Source organism: Microchirus variegatus, assembly GCF_963457635.1.
Source record: "Microchirus variegatus genome assembly, chromosome: 2".
Classification (NCBI taxonomy): Eukaryota; Metazoa; Chordata; class Actinopteri; order Pleuronectiformes; family Soleidae; genus Microchirus; species Microchirus variegatus.
The window spans coordinates 8524699-8548946 of NC_139803.1; the positions used below are offsets into that span (position 1 = coordinate 8524699).

The 24248-nt window shown below is 40.4% G+C and overlaps 1 protein-coding gene across 3 annotated transcripts; it reads left to right on the top strand.

The window, feature by feature from the left end:
• The first annotated feature begins 13791 nt into the window (after window positions 1-13791).
• On the top strand, window positions 13792-24036 carry yipf5 (Yip1 domain family, member 5). 3 transcript variants are annotated; one of them, XM_083885867.1, is made up of 6 exons: window positions 13792-13866; window positions 14866-14983; window positions 15155-15327; window positions 15612-15757; window positions 16053-16234; window positions 23913-24036. In XM_083885867.1, the coding sequence occupies exons 2-6, from the start codon at window positions 14874-14876 to the stop codon at window positions 23944-23946; spliced, it is 645 nt and encodes a 214-aa protein (XP_083741993.1). In that variant the 5' UTR covers window positions 13792-13866; window positions 14866-14873; the 3' UTR covers window positions 23947-24036. The 3 variants fall into 3 exon arrangements, with proteins under 3 accessions (XP_083741993.1, XP_083741992.1, XP_083741994.1); XM_083885866.1 differs by lacking the exon at window positions 23913-24036 and adding an exon at window positions 17486-19739; XM_083885868.1 differs by lacking the exon at window positions 23913-24036 and adding an exon at window positions 16318-16369.
• Window positions 24037-24248: the final 212 nt, after the last annotated feature.

Here is a 24248-nt window from a genome sequence, read left to right on the forward strand (position 1 = left end):
AAGTAAACGCAGAAAACAAGTAAAAACAACTTATTCAATGGCAGAGTCCAGACAGAATGATGTTGATGCGTCTTCTCCACAACTTCCCGTGGACGCCAGCAGACTCTCCGGGCTGTGCAGATCAGCAGGAGGAGGAGGAGGAAGCGTTTCCTTCTGTCTGTCTCTCAGTGGCTGGGCGAGAAACTTCGCACAGAGATTGTACGCGGGTTTGTCTGTAATCTGGGACTACAAATGTCGGGATTGGATTAAACCCTGAAGTCCTCTGTCCTCGGATGGTGTTGTTACCCCTAAAACCATCTTCTTCTGAGGCGCAGAGGAGAAAAGAGGAGAGGAGCGACCCGCTGCTGCTGGCTGCTTTCACCGGGAGCTGTCCGCGGTGCTGAAACGAGCATCTCACCCCAGAGCTGGGTGGTGCCTTAACGGCTGCCCCCACCCCCTCCGCTTACACACACACACACACACACACACACACACACACACACACACACACACACACACACACACACACACACACACACACACACACACACAGGGTGATTCCAGATTATATCCACTGGAGAATAGTGAGGGGAAAAAATAAATCTGATCACTTCTTTCCTATTTTATTATTAATTATTAAAACATCTTGTTTTCTAAAATAAAATATTTTAAAAAGGATATGACATCGAGATTTGGTTGCATCATGTTACATAATACCTTCTTATCTCTTCCCACCACATGTCTGTTTGTGGTGCTGTGGAAGGTTCAGTATAATAATAAAAAAGAAGTTGTTTGCTGTCACAGCACAGCGTTGCCTTATAGTTGCAGTGATTATTATAATAAGCTTAACACTCACACTCACAGAGCCTGAATTAATTAGCATTTATTTGTAGTGCACACATACAGGACCTAGATTCTAGGTTTGTAACTGTATGTGTGTGATTCCCGTGTTTATTTAACTATGTTGCATTGTTTGAAACACTTGTTTTGCATGAAACAGATAAGTGATTGTAATGGCCATTGAGTTGTAACATATGAGATTTGTGTCCTGCATTTAAAATGACCAACAGCGCCTCCCTCTGTTTGCATTGCGACATGGCCCCAGAGTTCTTCTCTCAGCACCTCACACAGGCGCTTATTTACACAAGTTATGTAATTGCCAATGTATTCACGGTGAAAATTACGTGATTTTCCACATGAAAAACTCTTGACAGTGTTTTACATCCACACAAGAACACAGAAAGTATAAAACAGTCACTTAATTCACAAGACAAAAGCTTGATACTGACGATTATGTGACGTAAACTGCAGTCTAATAAAAAAACAAACACACACACACACACACCAGCTGCACGGCCAAATCCCCAAAAGTCTAGATCTCAGAAAAGTCTGTTTCCTACTAAAGGCAGTGTCATTTTTGTTTCCAGCCTTCTGCTTGTATGCTGTTTTAATTTTTAATTTTCTTTTATGTGTCCACATAAAGGACTTTGCCTCAAGCGAAACAGCATTTTCAGCGTTTTTTTTTGGAGATGATGATGATGTCACTGCTATTGCAAATTTACATGTATGCAGACTTTGGCTGCAGAGAAAAGAGGAGGTGGCAGAACACCTGGAACACTCTTTCATCTATTCTTTTATGGTCTTGATGACAACACCATTAGAAGATGACACATTCTCTGGTTTGGTCTTGCTCAAAGACGCCTGAGATACCCCCAAGCAATGTCCTGCTTGTATTATAACTTTAAAAAATAAAGCCACTTTTATATCCATTCTCTTTTTATGGACATGTAAAAAACTAATTTAAGTCTTTAGGATGAGAAAAAAACATCCCTGTTTGTATTTGTAAGCTTTTCAGAGCTTTTAATTATTTCAAACTAACAGCCTTATTCGGAACCAACAGAGAGTATATGTTCTTTATATAATGTGATATATATCGTCTTCCTCTTTCAGCTTCTCCCTTTAGGAATTGCCACAGATCATCTGCGTCCATCTTGCACTATCCCTTGTGTCCTCTTCTGTTCCACCAACTGTCCCCATGTTGTTCTTCACAACATCCATGAACCTTCTCCATGGTCTTCTTCTTCTTTTCCTTTTGCTCACCAGTTCCATCTTCAACCAAATGTGTCCAATATATTCCCTATCCCTCGATAATGTGGCTACAGTTCCCCTCACATCCAACCTTTAGCCAATCCTGTGTCCTGTACGTCCAATCAGACATATCTAATACTGCAGGAGATACAGAGAGAGTTAGGTGGTGTAACATGCTCACGGGACACGAGTAGTCATCCAGAAGTAGGCCACTGCTGTAGCTTCATCATAAATACATGCAGGCGCTACAACACTTTCTCACTATATGCTGCTTTTTAAAGAACAGATTATTGACCAGTTAGACCTGTTTGACCTATGCTTCCACAAATTCCACAGATTTGTAATTGTGGTATTAAGAGAATATGACCTCTGAGCTAAAATGGCAAACATACCATATTTTTAAAAAAAACGGACAAGCAGAGCACCAATATTCATTCAGTTTTTCCCGTCATTTCTGACTTGATTTCAGTCAGACGAGAATCACGACCACTTCCTATTCATAGATCAACTCATACTCATTCTCTTTCTGTGATGTGCAGGAACAAAGACGATTAAAGTGAATTTTTCAGGCTGCTCACAGATGGTTGGAATAAACCACCACACTACTTCCGCCTCCATCTCTCATTACAGCCACGGTGAATAATGCCAGGCCGCGATGGAAAAATCTGCAAGAACAGCAGGCAGATATTCAGAGCGTCATAAAGTCAGCAAGGAAGATGAGTAAACACGTTTCTTTGAGCCATTTTTCATACTTATACTATTTGTTTTTGCTTCAAAATGGGTCCACTATTTGTAAAAGTCTCTTTTTTTGGGCGAAAACAAATCGTACTATCGTCAAAGTTGAGGAGACGAAAGCAGAATACAGAATGAGTTTTTCTTCAGGTCTAATAAGGTATCTGGGGAAGGTGATCATAGATGTCACGAAAAAGACCTTGCTGATGGCAGACTCTCTACTTATTTTAAACTCATCATTGACACTAATAAGAACCCATCAAGTATGTGAGTCACTGTGTGATTAGACAGTCTGAAGGCAACAAGCTCAGTGTGTGTGTGTGTGTGTGTGTGTGTGTGTGGCTGCATACGTGGTTTGCATAAAAGCTTCTCAAGGAGAGAGAGATGGGAGGGACTTTCTCTCTCTCCCTGTCTGTCTGTCTAAGTTAAAGTCGAGCATTTCATGTCTACACCTATAGCTGAAATCAACCATTGCTGTAAATTCACTCCCTTTTTTTTGTAACTTTAACCCTTTAACACCGAGCGTATCCCAGACGACACTATTTGCGTTACCGTAATTACGCAAACGGTTTGTGCTATCAGAAAAATTTCAATGGGTTCTGAAAGTTGAGAACTTGCACGTCAAAGCCAACGTGTGGTTATCGCTGTGATTTCACTCGCAGAGAATCAGCGTCTTTGTCACCAGAGGGGAAAGAGTTGGATAAACGGCTGTAGTTTCCATTTTTTGGCCTGTTTTTGGACATTTAGACAAGGACTCAAACAAATGTTATTCTAAATATGTTTTATACTGCTCGCATTTCAAATTTAACATGCATTTTCTTCCTTTTAAATTGTTAAAACACTATTTTAACATGCAGTAAATAAAGTACCATATTCCAAATATTAGCTGACAATAGTTGAATGAATATGAATACAGTCCCTCTGAATCACAGGATGGAGAATTGTGTCAGTTAAAGAAAGAATATTGACGTTATGATTGATGACGTGATCTTTGCTCAGCTCTTACTGTACTGCACTAATGAGCAGGTCCACTCTAAAACCTCTATTAATGCAGTGACTCATGAGTCTCAAAAACACTGAGCCTTCAAAGACTTGCTCAAAAGGGCTTAGGGCTTATGATAGGATTCTGCCAGTCAGCTCATCGTGATTAAACATTTCCATCTGCGATATTGATCTTTGGACATATAATCTGACAAGTTCTTGTGGGAATCATCGAGTCCCAGTGCCCCCAGATTACTGTATGTATCAAAGCGATTTCAGTCGAAAAACAGCCTCTGAGCCACAGCAACAGTCAGCTGCGTTGAGGAAGCAGTAGTTGTTACACTGCAATCATCACATCTCAAATGGTGCCATCAATATTTTGATTTAGTACTAGTTTCCAGAGGAAAATAATTTCCGCCGTGCCTCAAAACACAGACTAAATTCCAGCAGGCTGATGAACCACGGGTCACATTTCCTGTGAACGCTAAAAAGTGTGATATTCTTTTTGGCGACGGAGCAATAAAATCACAGCATTTCTGCCCATTTCAGCAGGCGGAAGAATTAGTTCCTTCATGGTTTGTGTCATTTTTTTGCTCCTCAGTCATATCCTCATCTACTTTTCTGCACGAGCTGACGCAGCTTTCTCTGCTAAACTAGTTTCACTGCTCTCTCCCTTGAGCCAAGGCTATTTAACAGACAAGGGCTCTGGCAGCTGGAGCAGAGCCGGGGCATTGAGGGACAGACAAGTGACTCCTGGAGCCAGGATAAGTGGAAGACTCCATGCAGGACACCAGAGTGAACCGGGGAGTTGAAAGTCACAGCTCGCCTTCTTAGTGGAAGTACAGCAGCAGAGCTGTCATCCCACTCACTAACATTAACTCTGCAGGTGTCTCTTCTCTGTGTGTGTGTGAGCTGCAGAGGGAACTGGTGAAAGCATCGAGACAAAGGCAGGGATCCTGAGTGCCAAGAAACATTTGGAACAGGGAAATATGGATCCAGAGCTATTTTAGAAGCAGCCAACGAAAAGCAGCAGTTGTTCCTCGTGTTTATATGTTCTTTTTAATTTGAGAAATGTCGTTGAATCACTAACAACTGTAGATTTATTGAAAACGTTTCACCAGAACTATGACATGGATGAATTAGGCTCTACTACGTGGATCTGGAGAACAATGATCACACATTTCCATATCTTTATTATTTCCCACAGTCCTGCATTTGAGATTTACCAATGATTTATTTTGTCTGAGAATAATTCTATTGAAAAATGGAGGTGTATGCGTAGATCTTCTTTCTTTCTTCTTTTTAATATTCACCCAAACTGCAGTCCACAAAACAAAAATTACAACCCTACATTCCAACTTTTATATAAACTTTATTAGAACTGCAGTGCATTTTGCTCCCCAAATTACGAGCATGGTTTTAAAGCGTTCCATAACTTAGCACACTTTTATGGCTATAGTGCAGCCCACTAAAGACCCAAAAAAGCAAATGCTAATTCATTCAACGATCAATTTTCTTAACACTGCATCCTTTCAGTGCATGCTTTAGATCAAAAGGTTGGGGTATATTCAGGTTACTTATGTACAACTACTAAAGGAGAGGGTTATTGGCATGTATTAGTTGTGAAGAAGCAATCTGATTGGACGAGAGGCTGCCAGGAGAACTGTAGCATCGCTCCGCTTCACAGGTGTCTATAATTATGAATAATTACAGTCTTCATACAAACAACCAAAGCAACTCTCAATGCACACTTTTTCCCCTCTGCTAGCACAAATAATCAGGAAATGCATGTAGTTGCATGAGTCAAAAATAGTGGACCTGTGTATAGCGTGCATTCAGGATGTACTCATTGTTTGTGTTGCTAGGCAACAGTCAAGTCGGTCCCATTTGGGAACAATTTTTTGTTGGCAGTGGCATATAAGTGGTTACATTAAAGAAAAGATTTGTATATACACTTATATAATTTATCGTAAGTGACTTTGTTTGCGAACAAGAATGCAATTGTGTTAAATGACTGTAATGCCCGTGGCAGAAGGATTGTGATGTGACATTTACAGAGTTAATGATTACGCATTGAGGCTCTGACCTTTGGCTCTGGTGTTGAAATATCACTTATTAGCCAAGTGTAATAATAATAATAGCGACCAGTACATTAAGCCGCTGCTCCCGCTTGAGTGATGCTGCGTCTGACAGGTTTAGTTGAGTCTTCCTTTCTTTCCGCAGTAGAATTTAGTAGCACTTCAAGTCTGCGTTTGGGAAATCGGCAGAAATGGAACGTTGCACTCAAAGATACCTGGAGCATGCAGGTGCATGTGTGCACACCTGGCAAACGTGCTGATACAGAGCACCAGGAAAAGCCCCATGCTGAGCATTTGCCTCCGGGCAATGACAGCTGGTCCCCAAGGCCACAACATCGCATACAAGAATATCTTTAATTCTATGGAAAACCTAACCAGGGCAGAGACAGTCAGATTCAACCAACCTTTACATTTGCCACAAGGTGTCCCTTCATTGAGACGTGTATTTGTGCTGCACTGTCCTAAGAGAAATTAAAATGTCCCTCTAATGAGCACCAGCGATGCGATGATGCCGTGAGAACCACAGAGCACAGGGACACATGAAGCTTGTTGATATAGACGTGTTTTTTTTTTTCCTTCCCTCAACTAGACGACACACTAATTTAAGACCTTAAAACGTCTTATGCAATTGATTGGCTGTTCCAGGTTATTGGCACATAGCCTCAGCACAATGTCCTCTGGTAGTGCTTTTCAACAACCTAGATATGTCAGCCAGTGCGAAACAACTGCTGCAACCAGAAGGAAACGTACAAGAGGAGCCTTTTCCTGGAGGAGCAGCGTGGTGCCTCTCATTCAAGGTTGCCAGTTCTTTCCTCAAAACACTACCAAGCACCTGCTGGTTTGATGAAAGACACACAAGGGCCAAGACCGAGCTTATTCAACCCACACAGACACGAGAAACAAAAAAGGCACATGTGCAAAAAACGCTGTGTTTTGCACATAGCATTTACACTGCAAATGATCAAGATTTCAACTTTTAACACGATTAATGTCAGAAAAGGATAGTAGTAGTGATCCTTTACCATTTATTTTTTTGTGGGGTTTCAAAATAAATGTCCTGTCTGTAATGAAAGCCTGGTTCACTGCATTCACAATAAACCACAGACATGTATTTAATCAGAAGCATAGTTCGCTCAATAATTATTAGATGAAGTAATGAATAGATTAAAAAACATTAATTGCGTTCATGATGTATGACTAATCATGAAAAATGATGTAGGGTCTCACAGCAATTGATCCTAATTTTTCCCTTTTCCTCTTTATTATGAATAAAAAAAACACCAGTGCTTTGATAGAGGAATGGTAGATGAAGCCATGCAGTAGACCTCGTGAATATCATACAGTAGGTGGTGTTTCATTCAGCTGACTCAGAAAAACAGTTGGATGGGATCAACTTGTGGGTGTAGTGAAAGGAGGAGAGGGGGTGGAGGATCTGACGGCTCTGTGGCAAATGGAAAAAAAAGAAGAAAACTCTGTTCATTTGTTCAAAGAAAGCATCCATCGAGAGAGACAAACAGTGTGTAAGTGTACACAGATGAGCTGTGATTAAATGTATAAAGTAAACGTTCAGTCAGAGCCGTCACAGAGTACACTATTAAAGCTCGTTTTGGATACTTGGAAATATATATATCTCAAAATGAACGTGTGTTTTACACACCATTCGGATTTCCTCATTTTTCAGCCTCAAACTACAAAAGCTGCAGAACAAAAAATCTGCTTCTAGTCATTTTGATCGCTCCACAATAGCAACCACTTCACATTTTAAGCAGAGTAAATCCTGCAGGCTGGGCGACTTAACTAAAGCAGGGAAGATAGTGGGACCATATCTGTGCAGCTCTCGCTCTCCGTCTCTCAGGCCACCGCGGCACAGTGACACGCTGAAGTTCTCTGAGCCTAAAGGGATCTTGACCCTGCTGAGTTGGCGAAACCATGCAGATGAGGTGTTGCTTAGCACCCATTCTCCCTCTGCCAAACGTAAAGCCCATGTGGGAAAAAACCGTGGAGGGGCAGATAGCTGTGCTCTCGTTTACTGCCATAGTCAGCTCTCCTGCAGTGTGTGTCACCCTCTTTCTCTGTCCTTCTTTTGCCCTCCCCTCCCTCAGTATTTTCCAGGCATTACTCCCCAGCTCTTGGGATTAAAGTGTGGTTTCCACAGGTCCTCCAGTCTGTGACAAATCTCTTGATGGAAACAAATTTCCCAAAGTCCTTTGAACTGTAAAATATTCTCTAAAGGGATTTTCCTTTCTACCTCTTCAGCCTATACCATCAGCAGTATGCAGTGCGTGTTTCAAAGCATTTTTGCAGCTGAATAATAATTCTAATGTTTTATCATCCTAATAATGTAGTGTTTGTATCAACATTATTTACCATGCTCGACTTTTCCAGAGCTTCCTTCGATCTGCTATTGCTGACAAAAATTGAGATGCAGTGTAAACTAAGATGAATGGATGTTGCCTTGCGAGGGAACTGTGTGAAGCTCTCTCTACGCCCCCACAGTGGAAATGGACAACTTCTGTCAGTGTGAGGAAGCAAAAGTGACAGATGAACATGTGGCGGGTCTCTCCTGCCACCATGAATTTCATCAGGGGAAGCAGACCAGTGGTACGGAGTGTTAGGGCCCAACTGAAGAGGAAATTTTTTTTAATCTTTTGAGAATAAAGTCATAATCTTTATCATTTATCATCATCTAATGTATTATTATTAAATAGCAACAGATGTAGATCGACCACTAGGAGCCATTTCCTCCTCAGTCCACAAAAGAGATGATTTCCTCTTTGTCTGTGTGATTCTTCCAAACTCGGTTTCTTTCAGTCTCTTCAAAGTCCTGCTGATGTGAGAAGTATTTTCAAAATGTAACTTCACGAGATGCTCCGCCTTCAGAGATTTTTTACGAGAATAATAATTCCAACTTTATTCTCATGATATTATGACTTTATTTCTTCAGTTTGACCCTAATACTCCGTCACCTCTATACCAAACAAGGCAATCAGACATCGTAGACATCACCCCATTCACGCAACAAGCCTCTGGTGGCCTCTGCTGGTCAAATTGGCAAGTGCAAGTGTGGAAGCACAAACAGACAGACAGACGCACAGAGCTAACAAAAACAATACTTCACTCCCACTCCACGGGGTGAAGTAAAAAGGGAAAATTGATCTGTTCTTTTCAGTTTGCAACAGCACTAGTATTGTGTTATTTAAAAAAAAAAAGAAGTTATATTCTGCACTTCTAATCTAAAAGAAAAGTAGCAAAGCATGAGCCTGGGCTTCTGTCTCGACGCATCTTGTAGCACTGACAGGAAACAGTCAGAGAGAGAGTTCCATCATTGATGGTTCTTCTACTTTTCCCCCCCTCCACTGATAGTGGCTTTAATAATGCAACAATGCGATGGAGCCTTAAGATGCTGCACGTCCGGTAAAAAGAGACTCGTGGCTGTCATTTTCCTCTCAGCCGCCATCTACTGTAGTTAGGAGAGGAGAGCATGAAGGCAACAAGATCACTCCTGCTCTCAAAGGACTTTGAGGCAGGTTCAGGGAGTAGACTCCACGAAACAGAGGAGATTTCAAACCTTCCTCATAACTTCTGAAACTTCTGAAATGAGTTAACATCGTAAACTGACGATATAAAGAGTATCCACAGGGATATTTTCTTTTCCGGCATTCAGCAGCCAGACTGATGATGGGATAATCTGAGCTGTAATTCTGCTGGAGAGTCCCATAAGAAATCTTCAACAAAGTCTTGGACCTGCTGTCAAATCTTTTATTTTAATTAGACGGAGAAATATATTCAGGAAGAAGAAAGAAACTTCTCAGAGACTAATGCTATAAATATTAATGTTGTGATTGTAATGTCATTTTAATAGTAAAATAGAATATAATGCAATAGACTGCAAAGTGCATGGTGACTTAAAGATATTTTATATTGGCAAAAAAAATGTTTCTCATATGCCGTCCTCTATAAACACATCGATCTTGGCATTAACGTTGATGCTAAAATCGATTACATTCAATCAATGAATCACCCCTGTAAGAATCTGAGAGATTTTAATTCGAAGATATGGATTGTGAAGCTCTGGAAAATATATAAACAACAACCCCTCAAAGATGGTTGTCATGTAGAGAAAAATATTGATTTTCGTTAATTTGATCTGCAGTAACAAAGCAGCCTTAATCCGCTGGGATTAAACTGTTAAAATGTCCAGCGAGGCCTTTTCCTCACAGAGAAGGGAATTAATACAAACTCTTTCACAAAAGTTAGGCTTCAATGGAACTTGGCCGAGTGGCTATCAGGGGGCAGGAGGAGGAGGAGGAGGAGGAAGAGAAAAGAGCCAAGGCCGCGCAACTGTTTATGATACAAGACTTTATTGTTATATATAGCAGCTTCTAAATCTGTTCTGACAGGTAGAACATTCGTGGGTCGACTGGTGCACTCCCTGGTGCCAGCCAGAGACAGATCAGAGAGGGATGGCGAAACTCCACAGTGTGCTCCCCCAGAAAGTCTTAGACATACAGTTTATCAGGCTCAGCCACCATTTCAGGATCTAATGTTTCAGGGAAGTTGCACTGCATCTTATAATTGAGTATAAAATGTAGATTAGAATATGATTTTTTAGATTATTTGCTTTTTTGTGTGTTGCTTTGTATTTTCATGCATGGCGGTTGCATGTTCTCCATATGTGTGCATGGGTTTTTGCCGGGTTTTCCAGTTTCTTCCCACAGTCCATGGGATTTGGCAAATTGGACACTCTAAATTGACCGTATAGGTGAGTGTGTGAGTGGATGGCTATTTGCCTCTGTGTGGCCATGTGATGGTCTGGCCTTCCGCCCTCTGTGGATAAAGCAGTAAAGAAGATGGATGGATTTTCATGTCGGCTGATCATTTTACAGAAGTTGCTGAATCTTAAAGGTGTAAGAATGTGGCCAAAAACAGTTACTACATTCAAATTCAAAATACTGAGGTCTTTAAAGTTTCGTTTTCTGACGTAACTGGCAACCTGTGGTTGCTCGACAGCTGAGACTCTACTGACTGCAATGATTGGTAGATGGCGGTAGGTGGCGCCACATGCCAAAACATGATTTCCAAACATAAACATGATTTGCAGTCTGCAAAATATTTTTTTAATGCAAATATTTTGTCTGTACTGTTGTTGTTGGTGAGTTCAGTTTGTTATATGAACATTATTCCTGAGTCTCTGTGACATATTAGGAGGATTTTATGGCCAGTTGCTTGAGATTTATTACATAATGCACCTTTAAAGTGGGAATCACACTTTGCTTCAAACTTTAAAACCTCTTCAGGTGCTGTTTACTATTTTATGGTGCAAAGGCAGGAAAGATGCATCAGAGGACGGACGGACCACACACAAACCAGATGCAGCAGTCACATCATCTGGGTGGCAGGAAATTGAATTAGATTATTTATTTAATCTTGGTAATGGTCTGAGGGAAACGTTTGCATCCGTTTCTGCTGTAAAGGAAGGGCCGTATGCGAGTGTTTATGCAAATGTGTCCGTTTTCTTGACAAAAACTACCAGATGAATATATATATCGCTTGCTTTTCCTCCTTTATTTGATCTCGGTGAGGAGGAGGCGAGAGACATCTCAAATGAGGGTGAAGTAAGTGGTTGGAGATGAGAGGTTGCGGCAGTACGGGGAAATTCAGTATATTTAATCTGCTCTTCCACCCAGGCAGTGACAGCAGGATTACAGCAGAGACATTATAAAAGACGGCAATTATGACAGTACATAGCAACATACTGCCCTAAATTCAATTACCTTCTCTGGCACTTTTCAATTTTCTTCCATTAAGTGGATTAAGAAGAAACATGCGCTTCATGTTCGGAAATGATTAAAAGTCTGAGGAAAGACGACGTATGGGAGGTGACTCGTTCCTGCTTATGATTAGCGTTTGCTGTTGAAATTCATGTTTCGTGCATCAAATCGATTACGTTCAACAGCGGAGAGAGCAGACAGGTGATCCGTGTTGGACAACTGATGATATTCCTTTGGAATTTTTCCTCATTTTCACGCGTTGCAAGTTGCATTTGCCTGGTTTTTCAGTGTAAAAACACACTTTAATAAAACTGTATATAAAATATGGGCTGCAGTTGACAGCAAAGTCTTCAACAGGAAAAGGAATGGGACAGAAAACCTTTTCTTTCCCTGCAACACTGTCAGTATTGAAAGTCCAATACAACAAAATAAGATAACTCAATAAATCTTATCTCTGTCAAGGATGAAGACATTTCATTATGTCTCCTCAGAAAGTTTCTCGTCATGCCATTTTCCACCATATTATTTTTCCAATTTCTCCCTCTGTAAGTCCGAGCCACGTCCATGAAACTCCAGTTAATATTTGGCTTCATTTCAAACATTTTATTATCATAAATGACAGGAAATACTACAAGCAGATCAGAACAGTGCTGTCTTTTTTCTGATCTGTGTCTGCAGTGTGACATTCATTTGGGGTCACGTCAACATCTGTGATGTTGTCTCGGTTGGTCATCGCCGCCTGCCCTTGTTTTCTCTCAGCAGAGGTCAGCGGCCAATTATTTTACATTATCTGTCATCATCAGAACGAGTGCAGGATCCGAACCAGCTGCAGTATTTTGGTATAGCAGTGCAGCCCCAACCCTCCCCCCACCCCACACAGGCAGTGATCAATGTGCTCCTCGGTTTCAAGATGAAAGAGGCCACCTTTGTTCTTGCCTGGAGCTCCAAACGTGTACAGTTAAATCATCTTCTTCCCTCTTTCTCTTGTCAGAGCCGTGGTTTTTCTCTGACGAAGACTCAGAACACAAAATGATCTCACCTCGACATGTGATGAGCAACACTTGCTGTCTTGCAGGAGAGAACAAAGCCTTCAATAGGTGAAGAGATTGTTATTTTTTTATCTCTTATTTTTGTCACAGTATCTGGAAAAACTCTAAATTTGTGAAAGCTGTTTAGATTGATTACAGCAGTGTGTGCTCGTTCAAAGTCTGACTGTGTGTGTGTGTGAGTGCCATATGGTGACAAAATTGAGTTTATATAAATTACTAGTGCAGTACCCGCATCTCTTCAACTGACTCAGCATCGCATTCATGGAACATTGCCCTCTGTATCCTCTCTCTATTGGCACAACTGTCTTTAAGTGTGATGAAGCAACTTATTTCTGTCACATCTGCACTCCCCAGTCCACACACTGACCTACCTTGAATTGCTGCCTCATGATTGCTTGTTTACATAAAAATCCAGTAGACAAGTGTTCTCATAATTTGAGTAAAAGATAAAAGCGTACTGTTATGTTCTGGAGCTCTACCACTGAGCCCAGAGTTTACACTGAGACTTTAATTTTCCCGGAGGGGAAATTCTTTCTCACGGCACTGCACTTGTTCCACAGATGCAGCACAACACAACAGCAATAAACTTCACATACTTTACCACCACCCAACCACCCTTGCACATAAAACAGTGATCATGAAACAGTTGCGATCACACTCAGTGGGCTTTGTTGTTGAGGGATGTGATGGCTGAGGGAATCAGCTAAAGCGTTCCCTCCTGCACCTCAAAGCCCTGAATGTACCTGCACCCTGAGGGTACGAGAGCTACATGTTTATTGAGTGTGTGTGTATGTGATGCATTTAATGGCCTTTGTTATTAAGTTCAATGAGGTTGAGTGTGGGAAGACAGATGTTGAAAAAACAGGTGGAAGATGCAATGTTGAATTATGCCAATGATGAGCGTTTGAGTGTAATATTTATATTGTGTCTTATTGTCACATTTATTTAAATAAGGGGTGTGTATTTCTTTTTTTTTTGAAAATAATATTAATGTATGAAAAAAAATCCACTTGATGACTATCATGTAATGCCACTTTCGGTCGTTGGGTTGCGCTACAGTTTCCGCGAAAGGCGATCGAACAGCTTCCGGTCGTCGACGTATCACACCGGAAGATTTAGCTCTCTGCTGACACGTAGCAGCCGCAATCAAGTTGGCATCGCTCTCGTCAGGATAGTCAAACGTCACAGGTAACTGTTTGTAATGCCTTCATGTCTCAGTGTTGATTAAGTTTGCACGAAAAGGGTGAATGGAGCGTTAAACCCGGCGCTAGTATCTTGTCCCAAACATACGTGACACAGCTGTTGTACTGTTAGCTTTAGCTATCTACTTAGCAGCAGGGTTAACGGTACGTTAGCCGCCCAAAGATGAGCAGTGTTTGTTTTTGACTAGACGAGTTAAAACCCAGTTTTCACCTTTTGTTGTGTCACTTGATAGTTTACGATGTTTATGAAACAAATACCGTGGGTAATATTAGTTCCACGGTGTTGTGTGGAACTAATATTATAGTATTATTAGTAATATTGTTCCACACAACGCGCGAGCCTATTTAACGCTCAGATGTGTTACAATAATAAGAAGCTAGAGTCGCAGTAACTGGGTGGAGGCTATTAAACTGCTGGTAAACATAGACGGTGTGGAAATGTTTGCAAAGGACAACGATAGGGAAGCTGCTATAACTTGTGATTGCAACCCATGATTCATTAAGTTCCGCCAACTCTTGACATCTATCTTCTACGGGATTTCTCCAGTTGGAACTGGTACATGACATGTTTTGTTTATTTTAGAAATGTATTTAAACTAGTCACTTTGGCATGCGCCTAAGCTGCAGTATTTAGTAGCCAACATATGCCACCAATGTTATTTTTTAGGCTTTTGTGATTATGAGATGCAATATCACTGAAAAGCACTGATAGGTGGACTTGCTTTCAGCAAACTCTGAATTCCAATGTCTTGCTGTCAGTCAAGATAGGGATTCTGAAAAGAGGCAATGGGCCCTGAAGCTCAAACTGAACATTTTTAACAGCTAACTAAGTGGGGTTCACAAACTTCCTGTCATACTGATTGATGTTAAAGCTAAGTCACATGAACACTGCATGTCGTAACAGGAAAGATCAGCAGAGAGTATGTAATTTACATGAACATAGGTTCTTATCCTAGCTGATCGGCCGTCTTCCTTTTCCTGCCAGGTGGAGAGATGTCGGGGTTTGACAATTTCAACACAGACTTTTACCAGTCAAGCTACAGTGTTGATGACCAAAACCAGGCAAGCCATGGCTACAGCAACACTGAAAACCCCTACAACAAGTGAGTGAAAAAGCTCTCTCCTCTAACAATGTAGATACTCAGTTATGTGCTGTTTTAGCTGGTTTGGGAGTTATATTTAAATTATTTTTTTGTTTAAACAAGAATAAGGCTTCAATATTTTAACACTGTTTCACTCAGTCTCGATCATTGAGCATTGTGTGTCTTTTCCAGGCAGCACGGTCAGTATGACTACTCCCAGCCCATGGGTTATTCTGCCCCAGGCATGATGCAGCCTCAGCAGCCATACACAGGACAGATCTTTCAGCCCACACAGACCTACACGCCATCTCCATCACAGTCCATGTATGGTAGCAGCTTTGATGATGAGCCACCGCTGCTAGAAGGTAAGTTAAGCACAACTGCAAGACATGACTTAATTTCTATATGCAGTAACTCTTCAGCAGTTATACACTACTACTACTACTACTACTTTAATATTGACATTTTAAAATGGCTTTTGCAATGACTGCAAGCACTAATTGAATTCTTACAATATTGTACAACATATTGTGTACCTGTAGCAGTCTCCAAGACACAAGGCTATCCTAGTCCTATCCTCATCCTATTCTTCATTATACTGAAGTCCTTTTGTCCAACATTATGTAATGTTTATTCTTCTGTCTTGTAGAACTAGGAATCAACTTTGACCACATCTGGCAGAAGACCCTGACAGTGCTCCATCCACTGAAAGTAGCAGATGGCAGCATCATGAATGAGACAGACCTGGCCGGCCCCATGGTCTTCTGTTTGGCCTTTGGAGCGACACTCCTTCTGGTAAAATAATTGAATGAACAGTGATGATAATTCTTGTGGTACGTTCACACTGGGTTTTTTTAGTCCGGTTGAACTGATCCCTGAAGCATTTATGCCTTTGTGAACATGAATCAAACCAGCTGAAAAATTAAACGATGTGAAGCAGACAATTACTGTAGTTGTGAACGCACCCTTAAAAACACAAATAGATTCCTCCACTGTTGCACACTCAATATACTGTATTTGTGCACTGTCCTGTGCAGTATTCATGTATTTGTATCCAAATCCATATATATATTTTTTTCTCCATTTACAGTCCGGTAAGATTCAGTTTGGATATGTATACGGCATCAGTGCAATCGGCTGCCTTGGCATGTACTGTCTACTCAACCTGATGAGTATGACTGGTGTCTCCTTTGGCTGTGTGGCCAGTGTCCTGGGTTACTGCCTCCTCCCCATGATCCTCCTCTCCAGCTTCGGAGTCCTCCTCTCTTTACAGTGAGTCGGAAAACATTTGCAGATGCCGATATATAACCTCTAATTCAAGCACAATTAAGACAGTCCTCTGAATGTTTACGTAGTGCAATATAAGCCTGGGTCCACACTGGATACGCGTGTGTAGTGTGCAACAGCTGCGTCGCTCATCTGATGCATCTCACGCTGCACTGTTTTTCACACGGAGCGTGTCTGCTGTGCATCTGCTGCAGGGCCTCTGCTATATTTGACATATGGTTTGATTTGAAAATCATAAATATTTTCTTAGTTCTCTAAATAGTCCTCTGTACTCTGTACTACCAGTGCTCTTCAGTATGAAGCAGTGCACCACTCAGTCCTGCTTATATTTCACAATATATGTATTAAAATATGTAAAATAATTTACACATTTTTAAGTGACAACTGTAACGCTGGATTGCTTTTATATTGAAACGGGTAAAGGATCTGCTGTTTGACCTATGCGACAGATATAGACGTTGAAACTGAAGGGTCGTTTCAGTGTCTATTTTTTGCTGTGAGACGAGCTCGGCTTGCTGAAAAAATAGGTGGGACTTCTATTCCAAAAAAAGAGACGCATGTCTCATGCGAGCAGTATGGCTCCTCTCATCAGTTAACCTTTGTGCCAAAATGAAAAGTGAGATGTATTTTGATGCAGACTGCACCCATCCCTAAAAGTCTGAATTAGATAAATTGAAATTACCCTAAATCGACATGGGTCTTTTTGTGCAAGAATAAAGTTAACTTGATATTTAGGTAATGTTTTGCCGATTGTTTGTGGCAACACCACCTACTGTTTCATGTGCCCTGCATTGCTTGATGTACGTTTACTAGGCCTACACAGAACAAACGTAGTGTCTCACTCCGCCGTTGACGTGAAATTCAATGCAGAACAACGAACGAGTAACGCTAATCCAGAGAGAGCAAATTAAGTGATGTCTGTGAAATGCAAATTTCAAGATCTCTGGCTCACCAAAGACAAATTACAAAGCTTGACTTGCCCAAGATCCCAAGGACAATCACTTATCCAGATGCAGAACGTGCTGCAAATCAATAAAAGTGGACGCCATGGGAGAAGCAGCTTCTACAAGTTGCTCTGTCTGCACAATTTGAAGGAATTGGTCCTGGAAAGTCCTTGAAAACTTCAACCAACTTACTTTTTGTTGTTATTAACTGTTGACATTTAATGTTGCTTATCTGTAGGCAACCTTTGAAATTATCAAGCTAATTTCCTGCTTCCTTCTCTGTCCTCTCTAGGGGCATGATAGGAATTATACTTACGGCAGCGATCATTGGCTGGTGCAGCTTCTCAGCCTCAAAGATCTTCATCTCGGCATTGGCCATGGATGGGCAGCAGCTGCTGGTGGCCTATCCCTGCGCTCTTCTATATGGGGTCTTTGCACTCATCTCTGTCTTCTAAAAAAAAAAAGAATGAAAGAATCACACAACGGTTTAAATATAACTCCTCTCCATTACAGAAAAATAGGAGCTGTCATCTTAAATGGCAGCACGGTTTTTTCCTTTTATAAGCCTCCACCTCTCACCGTGGTCTAGCTCAACCACCTGAAGGCTGGAGTGTGGCGTCTCACCTGTGTTTACTTTCCACCTTGTTCCTCTCATGCATCTTAAAGGAGAGGGCTGTCAATAAACCTGGTGACAAAAAAACCCTCTCCTTTGGACTACATTGGGCCTTAAACAGCCTCTTACAGTTCAGTTATTTTAAGGACATGGAGAAGGAATTGAGCTTCCCACATTGGAAACAGAGATTTATTTAATTTCAGCAAAGATCTGACAATGTTCTCAGTTTCCCAGAAGAACTGATGACAACGCCCCCCAACAATTTGATGCCAGTGGAAACACCATGTATAACAATTGTTGCAAAAGCTTTTGTGAACCATTTCTGGCCGGCATCCATAGATTCTACAACTGCAAGACTTAAGGGAAGGACCCACTTCCATCATGCACAAGACTACAGCAGCTTGCTCTTCATCGTCTTTACTTTTTCTCCAGGACTGAGGAGCCACGACTCCCACCGTGTGCTCACCACAGCAGTGACCTGATCTTTGATGCAACATCAGCAGCTCTGTTTTATCCTCTCATGTATTGTTTTATTATTTTTCCTCTTAAGATTGATTTGTTTTTCGATGCCTTTCAGGAAGACCGAAATACAGATTGCGCACAAAACTTCTCCAAACACAAGTTTGATAAGATATTTCGAATTAATAGTTTGAGAGATACTGTGTATGTCTAGGTACAGACATATAAGGATGTTGCTTTAGGTCGCATCTCTTGTTGTATGCTTTGATGTGTCTTCTGTTGCTCATGTCTCCTCATGTACATTAAAGTTGTCTTTGAAGGTTACCCCACCTTGTGACATTAAAAGCTACGTTGTTTGTACAAGCAGATAAATTGTAAGCAGTGGCATAGCCTTTTGAAACTGGGATTTTATTTGTCTGCACCTGTAGTGCTCGCTGTGTGGCAGAGGTGAGGTTTTTATGTGCAGGAGGAAGCTGCTGTGTGACAGTTTCAATAACCCGAGGAGATTCTGTCACTCGTTGTTGTTGTTGTGGTTTAGATCATTTGCATGAAAAATGTGAAATATGTTTGCCCCACCAGCAAAACACTGCTTTATTCTTAAAACATTAGCTGCAAACACTCTTCTGACCCTTAACTCACATGTCCTCAGGATGGCTCGTTCAAATGCTTTTAGCTGAATAATTCGTTTCATAGACATTGATAGATTATTTATTTTACTATGGTCATGTATCAAGGCAACATTATTTAAAGTAGAACATACTTTTTCTGATGTTTTCCAGGCTTTAAACTTGTAACTAGGTTCAGCTCAGTAATTATTATTATTATTTTTATTATTATTAATAAGGGCATATCTTGGCAGTTTTGGTTGAAATAAAATGTCATTTTATTTTTTATTTTTCTGCAAACCAATAAGGGAATAACACTGACTCAGAACACAGTAGATAAATGTTTCATGAGCTGCTGGAAAATCTCCCCTTAAACTGTGTAATTGTTCTAATGTCAGCAGGGTTTAAGCTGTTTAAGTGTTGCCTTTTAACCGTAATATCACATCATCAGATGTTAATGATGTCGCCAAAATCATCCAAATGTAATCAGTGATCTAAAATCGGTTGTGTTTGGAAGAATAGAAAAGACACGGCTTGAAAAAGCCTAAACCGAAGAATGAGAAATTATCCTATATTTTTCTTTTTCCTGCTGTTCTTTTTAAAATTCTTATTTGCACAAGCTAGCATACACAAATTACATAAACAGGAGGTCTCCCTACATGGGTGATAACCCAGTTAGGACGGATGAATAATTCAAAAAATAGGATTGAGTGCTTTTTTCAGTTCCATCAGAATCAAGGAGATGCTTTGCATTTTAAGCAAACCTGGGAGAGTTTGTCACTCAAAGGCCTCGCTGTGGTTCATACAGTCTGTGCTCACCCCTGCTGTATCTAAAGTTTGTATTTCAATTAAAAAAAAAGAAGATAAAAGTCAACCTATAGTTTAGTGTCTTGTCATTTATGGAAGTGCACATTGATGCATGTGGTTTTTGAATGATTTTTTCCAGTCGGTGTCCAGTGCTTTGTGTTATCCTGGAGAATTTCTGCAGATGTCTGGAACAGTTGATATACTGGGAATAGACGGGAGGAAATTTATTGATATTCATTCACCCTTTTTTATGTGCATGGACAGTATATCGGGTTTCAATATGTTGCGTCTGCATTCACTCAGAGACAGCTCTTACTGTACATTCCCCTCTTGAATCGACAGAGAAGGAATTCTTTCCAGAATGCCACAGATGCCAGTGACTCTGTAAGCCAAGGGATTCTCACCAGTGCGTGCTGAAGTGAGACAAACATTTCAAGTCATAAATGATGATTAGAAAAACTTCCTGTTTTGTAATTCACTGTTGCAGGAACTGAACCTAATTTTTATTATTTGACGAGGTTTAGTGAGGAAAATGCTTGTGTTTGCAGTCGCTGTATCTACAGGATTTTGTCTTTAGTGTTCGGGGTCAGATCTCATGCAGCATAGTTCACAGTTAGTTTGTGTTACTCAAAGGATCATGAGATACAGATAAACCCTGCGGATATAGTCTGTGTTCACCATGATGCAAACAACGAAAAAAAAACACAAGTCTGTCCTTGTGTTTATAAAGATATCATCCAAGGCAATAATAATTTATTATAGTACAGAATGCATTAACTTGTAAGTGCATGTACTATTTTTCATAACTCGGCCTTACACGTGAACAGAATATTAGACGATATACATTATTTACAGCATTCTTAAGCTCCTGGATTATTATTTCATGGGGACCATATATGGTTTCAGGATATGCTGTATGTGTTTTTGTAAGCCAGGCTTTCACATCTGCACATCCTCTTTCCTACAGTGTTTTTTCATGGAGTTGTTTGCGATCTACGTAGTTGAGTTTAATGATTTGACAGCGCACAAACACATCCTTCCATTTTTGTGAGCTATGAGTCAGCGAGCATATCAACACGTCTTTTCTAATGTATTATTTGTTTGTTTATTTGTCGGTTGGCTTCTGAGATACCTCAAACAGCACAGGAAGAGACAACTCCTGCTACTTCCTGTTGTTTTTCCATCACCTGGAAACCTCTACACCCGTGTGCCTCTAGATGACAGTATTGAGAAAGCCTATATATCATCTGTCCTCTTGTTTCTCACCCTGCTGCTATTTCCAAATGGAATTATGATGACATCCACCCTTGTGTTTTTGTTTGCATACACATTTCACCTGCTGGTTTAGAAATTGTTGACTGTGTTAAAGGCCAGTCAGGCAGTTGGACAGGTCCACAACAGTGAGGTTGTTCTGGCAGTTGGCAGGTTCTGTTCCACAACCATGTGATTGCTCTGAGCCTTATTATGCAGATGCTTGTTCAAAGAGGTTTTGACTGTGCATTGAAAAGAGGATTATATATATTATAAAATCTCAGTGTGTGGATCATAGAGGCAGCAGTTACCACATGTTTATCCCCACTGCTCCTCTTCCTGCTTCTGTCTCCGTGTGGAAGAAGTGGAACATTCCAAATGTGTAGACACAGAGGGGAGCGGTGGACTGTACCAAGTGCACCATGGCCTTCACGTCAGTGTCACTGTGCAGGAGCACCTCCACCTGTAAATAATCAATGTTCAGGTCGTCATTGAAATGCTGCCATCTGCTGGACGATGTTTTCCACTTCATCTTTTAAACGCTGCTGAAAGGATCCAGTTTTACTAGTTCTTATTATTATTAAAAGTATCATTATATATTTTGACAGTTTGTATTGAGACTCTTTTCGGGGTCTGTTTTTACGAAATTGTCAGTACAATTTTAGTACGTTTTGTAAACATTGGTTCAACTAAGCAGTAAAAAAAAACCACAACACCTTCATCACTCACCTGGTTTTACTGTTAATAACCTAATCAATATCATCACACACAGGTGTGTCATTCTAAATAGCTTCATTATTGTTGTTATTGGGCTTAAAAATAAAGCACACATTCCTTTCACAGGAGAAGCTGTGTTCTCCATTGTGGGTTTGAAATAAATAAAAACAATAAAAGTAATTTGTGGTTTATATTACCTGCTACTTTAGGTCATCATGGACAGTCTCGAGTCTCTTACCTGCTGAATGCAGGACGTGTACACAGAGGCGCAGCTTGTGAACAGGCAAGGCAGGCAACTGCTTGGGGCCCCTGAGCCGATAGGGGCCCCCAAAACCTCCCTCAAGGGCCCCACCTCACTTTAACCTCTGTGAAGTTATCATTCTGCAAGTTGTAAAATGAAGAGGATTATTTGCAGTGTAATGCATATCTTTTTTACTCAGTTTATGTTTTTTTTTTTTATTTACAGTATTTTATTGGTCTATATATTTATATTGTTTTATAGTGTGGGTACTTTACAGTGTATATATAGTTTTTTTTGTTTTGTTTTTTTCTTTACATTTATATTTTCAAATACTATATTTCAGCATTTTATTAATAATAATAATAATAATAATGATAATAATAATAATAATAATAATAATAATAATAATAATAATAATAATGCTATTATTTAACGCAGCGAACAGTGCTCACGCTACCTGGTAAAAGGAACCAAGTGTGAGACAGTTTTGGAGGAACTTACTTGATTCACAACCCGGACTCTCACTCGTGCGGGACCAGGGGCTGCGGAGCGCGTGCAGCTGTGCAGGTGCGCAGGTGCAGTGAACGTAACGGTGAGAAGAGGATGATACCATTTGTTAGGCGGGGGTGTTTTCATTTTCATTTATTGAAAAATATACATTTTAAACCATAAACTACGCAGTGTGTTTTACACAGTATCTGAACACTGTTGTGTTTATGGTTGCCTTGTTGTGTGTGTTTAATTTGTCTTCTGATGAAAACAGAACTGATGAATGAAGTTGTCGGAGGCCGGAATGTTATTAATGAATTCCTATGGTTTCCGACTTTCTAGTCGCTAGTTAGACGATGTTATAGCTAATATCACCACAGCAATAGCTAAGCGACGTTCGTTAATGTATTGTTTTAAGAAAGCAGCAGTTGAGGAAGAAGACGGGCCACTGCCTCCATTAACCGAGTCCAGCCAGCCCAGTTCTTCAGCGTCATTAGCCCGCAAGAAGGTTAGCCCGGCCCCGGCCACTGATACTATGAACAGTGCTTAATTGTTTTGAGAAGCATAATTCTTTTTACCATATAAGTCAAATTTCATCCAGACTTCATTGTAAAGCTGTGTTGTTCTTTCATAAGTGTGTTTAATAAGTGTTCGCTGATCAAATGTTCTGTTAATTGTTAATGCCAATATTTTGCCATCATAGTAATTATTATTATTATTATAATTATTATTATTAATAATAATAATTATAATAATATGTTATACTGTAACAACTTCTCTGCTGTTTGGGTATACATATATATATAATAAATGTTTTTGTCTATACTGTTGTATTGTGTACAAGCCTTTATATAACTGATGGTAGAGCTTGTGTTATAGGCAGTGTTTTTGCCACAATAGCCTTTGTAATGCATACTATTTCAAAGTAAATTAGTCATTTTTCCAGTTCTAAGTCCTTTTTCGGGGCAAAGATGGGACTTTTGTACTGGCCCACCTAAAATATTGTTTCTGCCTGATTAGTCATGAGTGATGAGGAGATGTCTAGGATGTTCTTGCAGGTTGATCCTTCTATGGTGGGATGCCATTTTCCTTTCCGACCTCCAAAATGTTCTGCTTTAAAAAAACAAAAAAAAAAACATTGCATGAATCTGATTTGATTCTCTCGACTTTCATTTTTCAAAGGAGCAGCAGCATTGTCGAGGGCCATGTGTCACATGAATCTGCTGCACAACAAGATCCTTGACTTTTAGCACGGCATTTACTCCTATATGATGCAACATATAGCCCCGCTCTCAGTTCACTTCCTCCCTTTTGACGTTTTAAAATAGATGTTTTAACCTTTCCCCTTCCAGATGCTCATGTTTATCCACTCTTAAATGTTTTTAATGTCTTAGTCTGTCTATGTTGTGATTGCTTTTACTCCTCTCTTTGTCTCTTTTATTAGATATTATTGCTTTAATTTCTCAAGTATGACTTTTGTGGGAGTAAATGTCACTGTGTTTTGTAAAAATCTAAGCAGTTGTTTCTGTTTTTAAAGGGTGGACAGCCGCAGGTGTTGCTGGACTGGGTAACAGATGTGGCCTGTGTTTGGGAGGAGAGGCGCTCCAAAACATCCTCACGGCAATGAGGCTGATTAGGGCGTTCACTTCACTGGAGGGAGCAAGACGAGTGACAGGTGGAAATGTAACGATTGCTATTCAGCGACGCGGTGCTGCCTTTTTAATGCATCTGCAAAGCCAACAGCACATGAATATTCACCGAGCAACTGTTAGCACAGCACTGAGTGTGATTTGCTCCTGCATTTCATTAGGTTAATTGTCCCCTCTTGTGGCTTCGCGGACTCTTCTAACAGTTGATTCAGAACTCGATGAAC

Bases quoted from the DNA above. Each gene is read 5' to 3' on its own strand.
- yipf5 (XM_083885866.1), top strand. From the start codon at position 14,874: ATGTCGGGGTTTGACAATTTCAACACAGACTTTTACCAGTCAAGCTAC. The intron at 14,984-15,154 runs GTGAGTGAAAAA...TGTCTTTTCCAG, and splicing joins ACTGAAAACCCCTACAACAA to GCAGCACGGTCAGTATGACT. The intron at 15,328-15,611 runs GTAAGTTAAGCA...TCTGTCTTGTAG, and splicing joins TGAGCCACCGCTGCTAGAAG to AACTAGGAATCAACTTTGAC.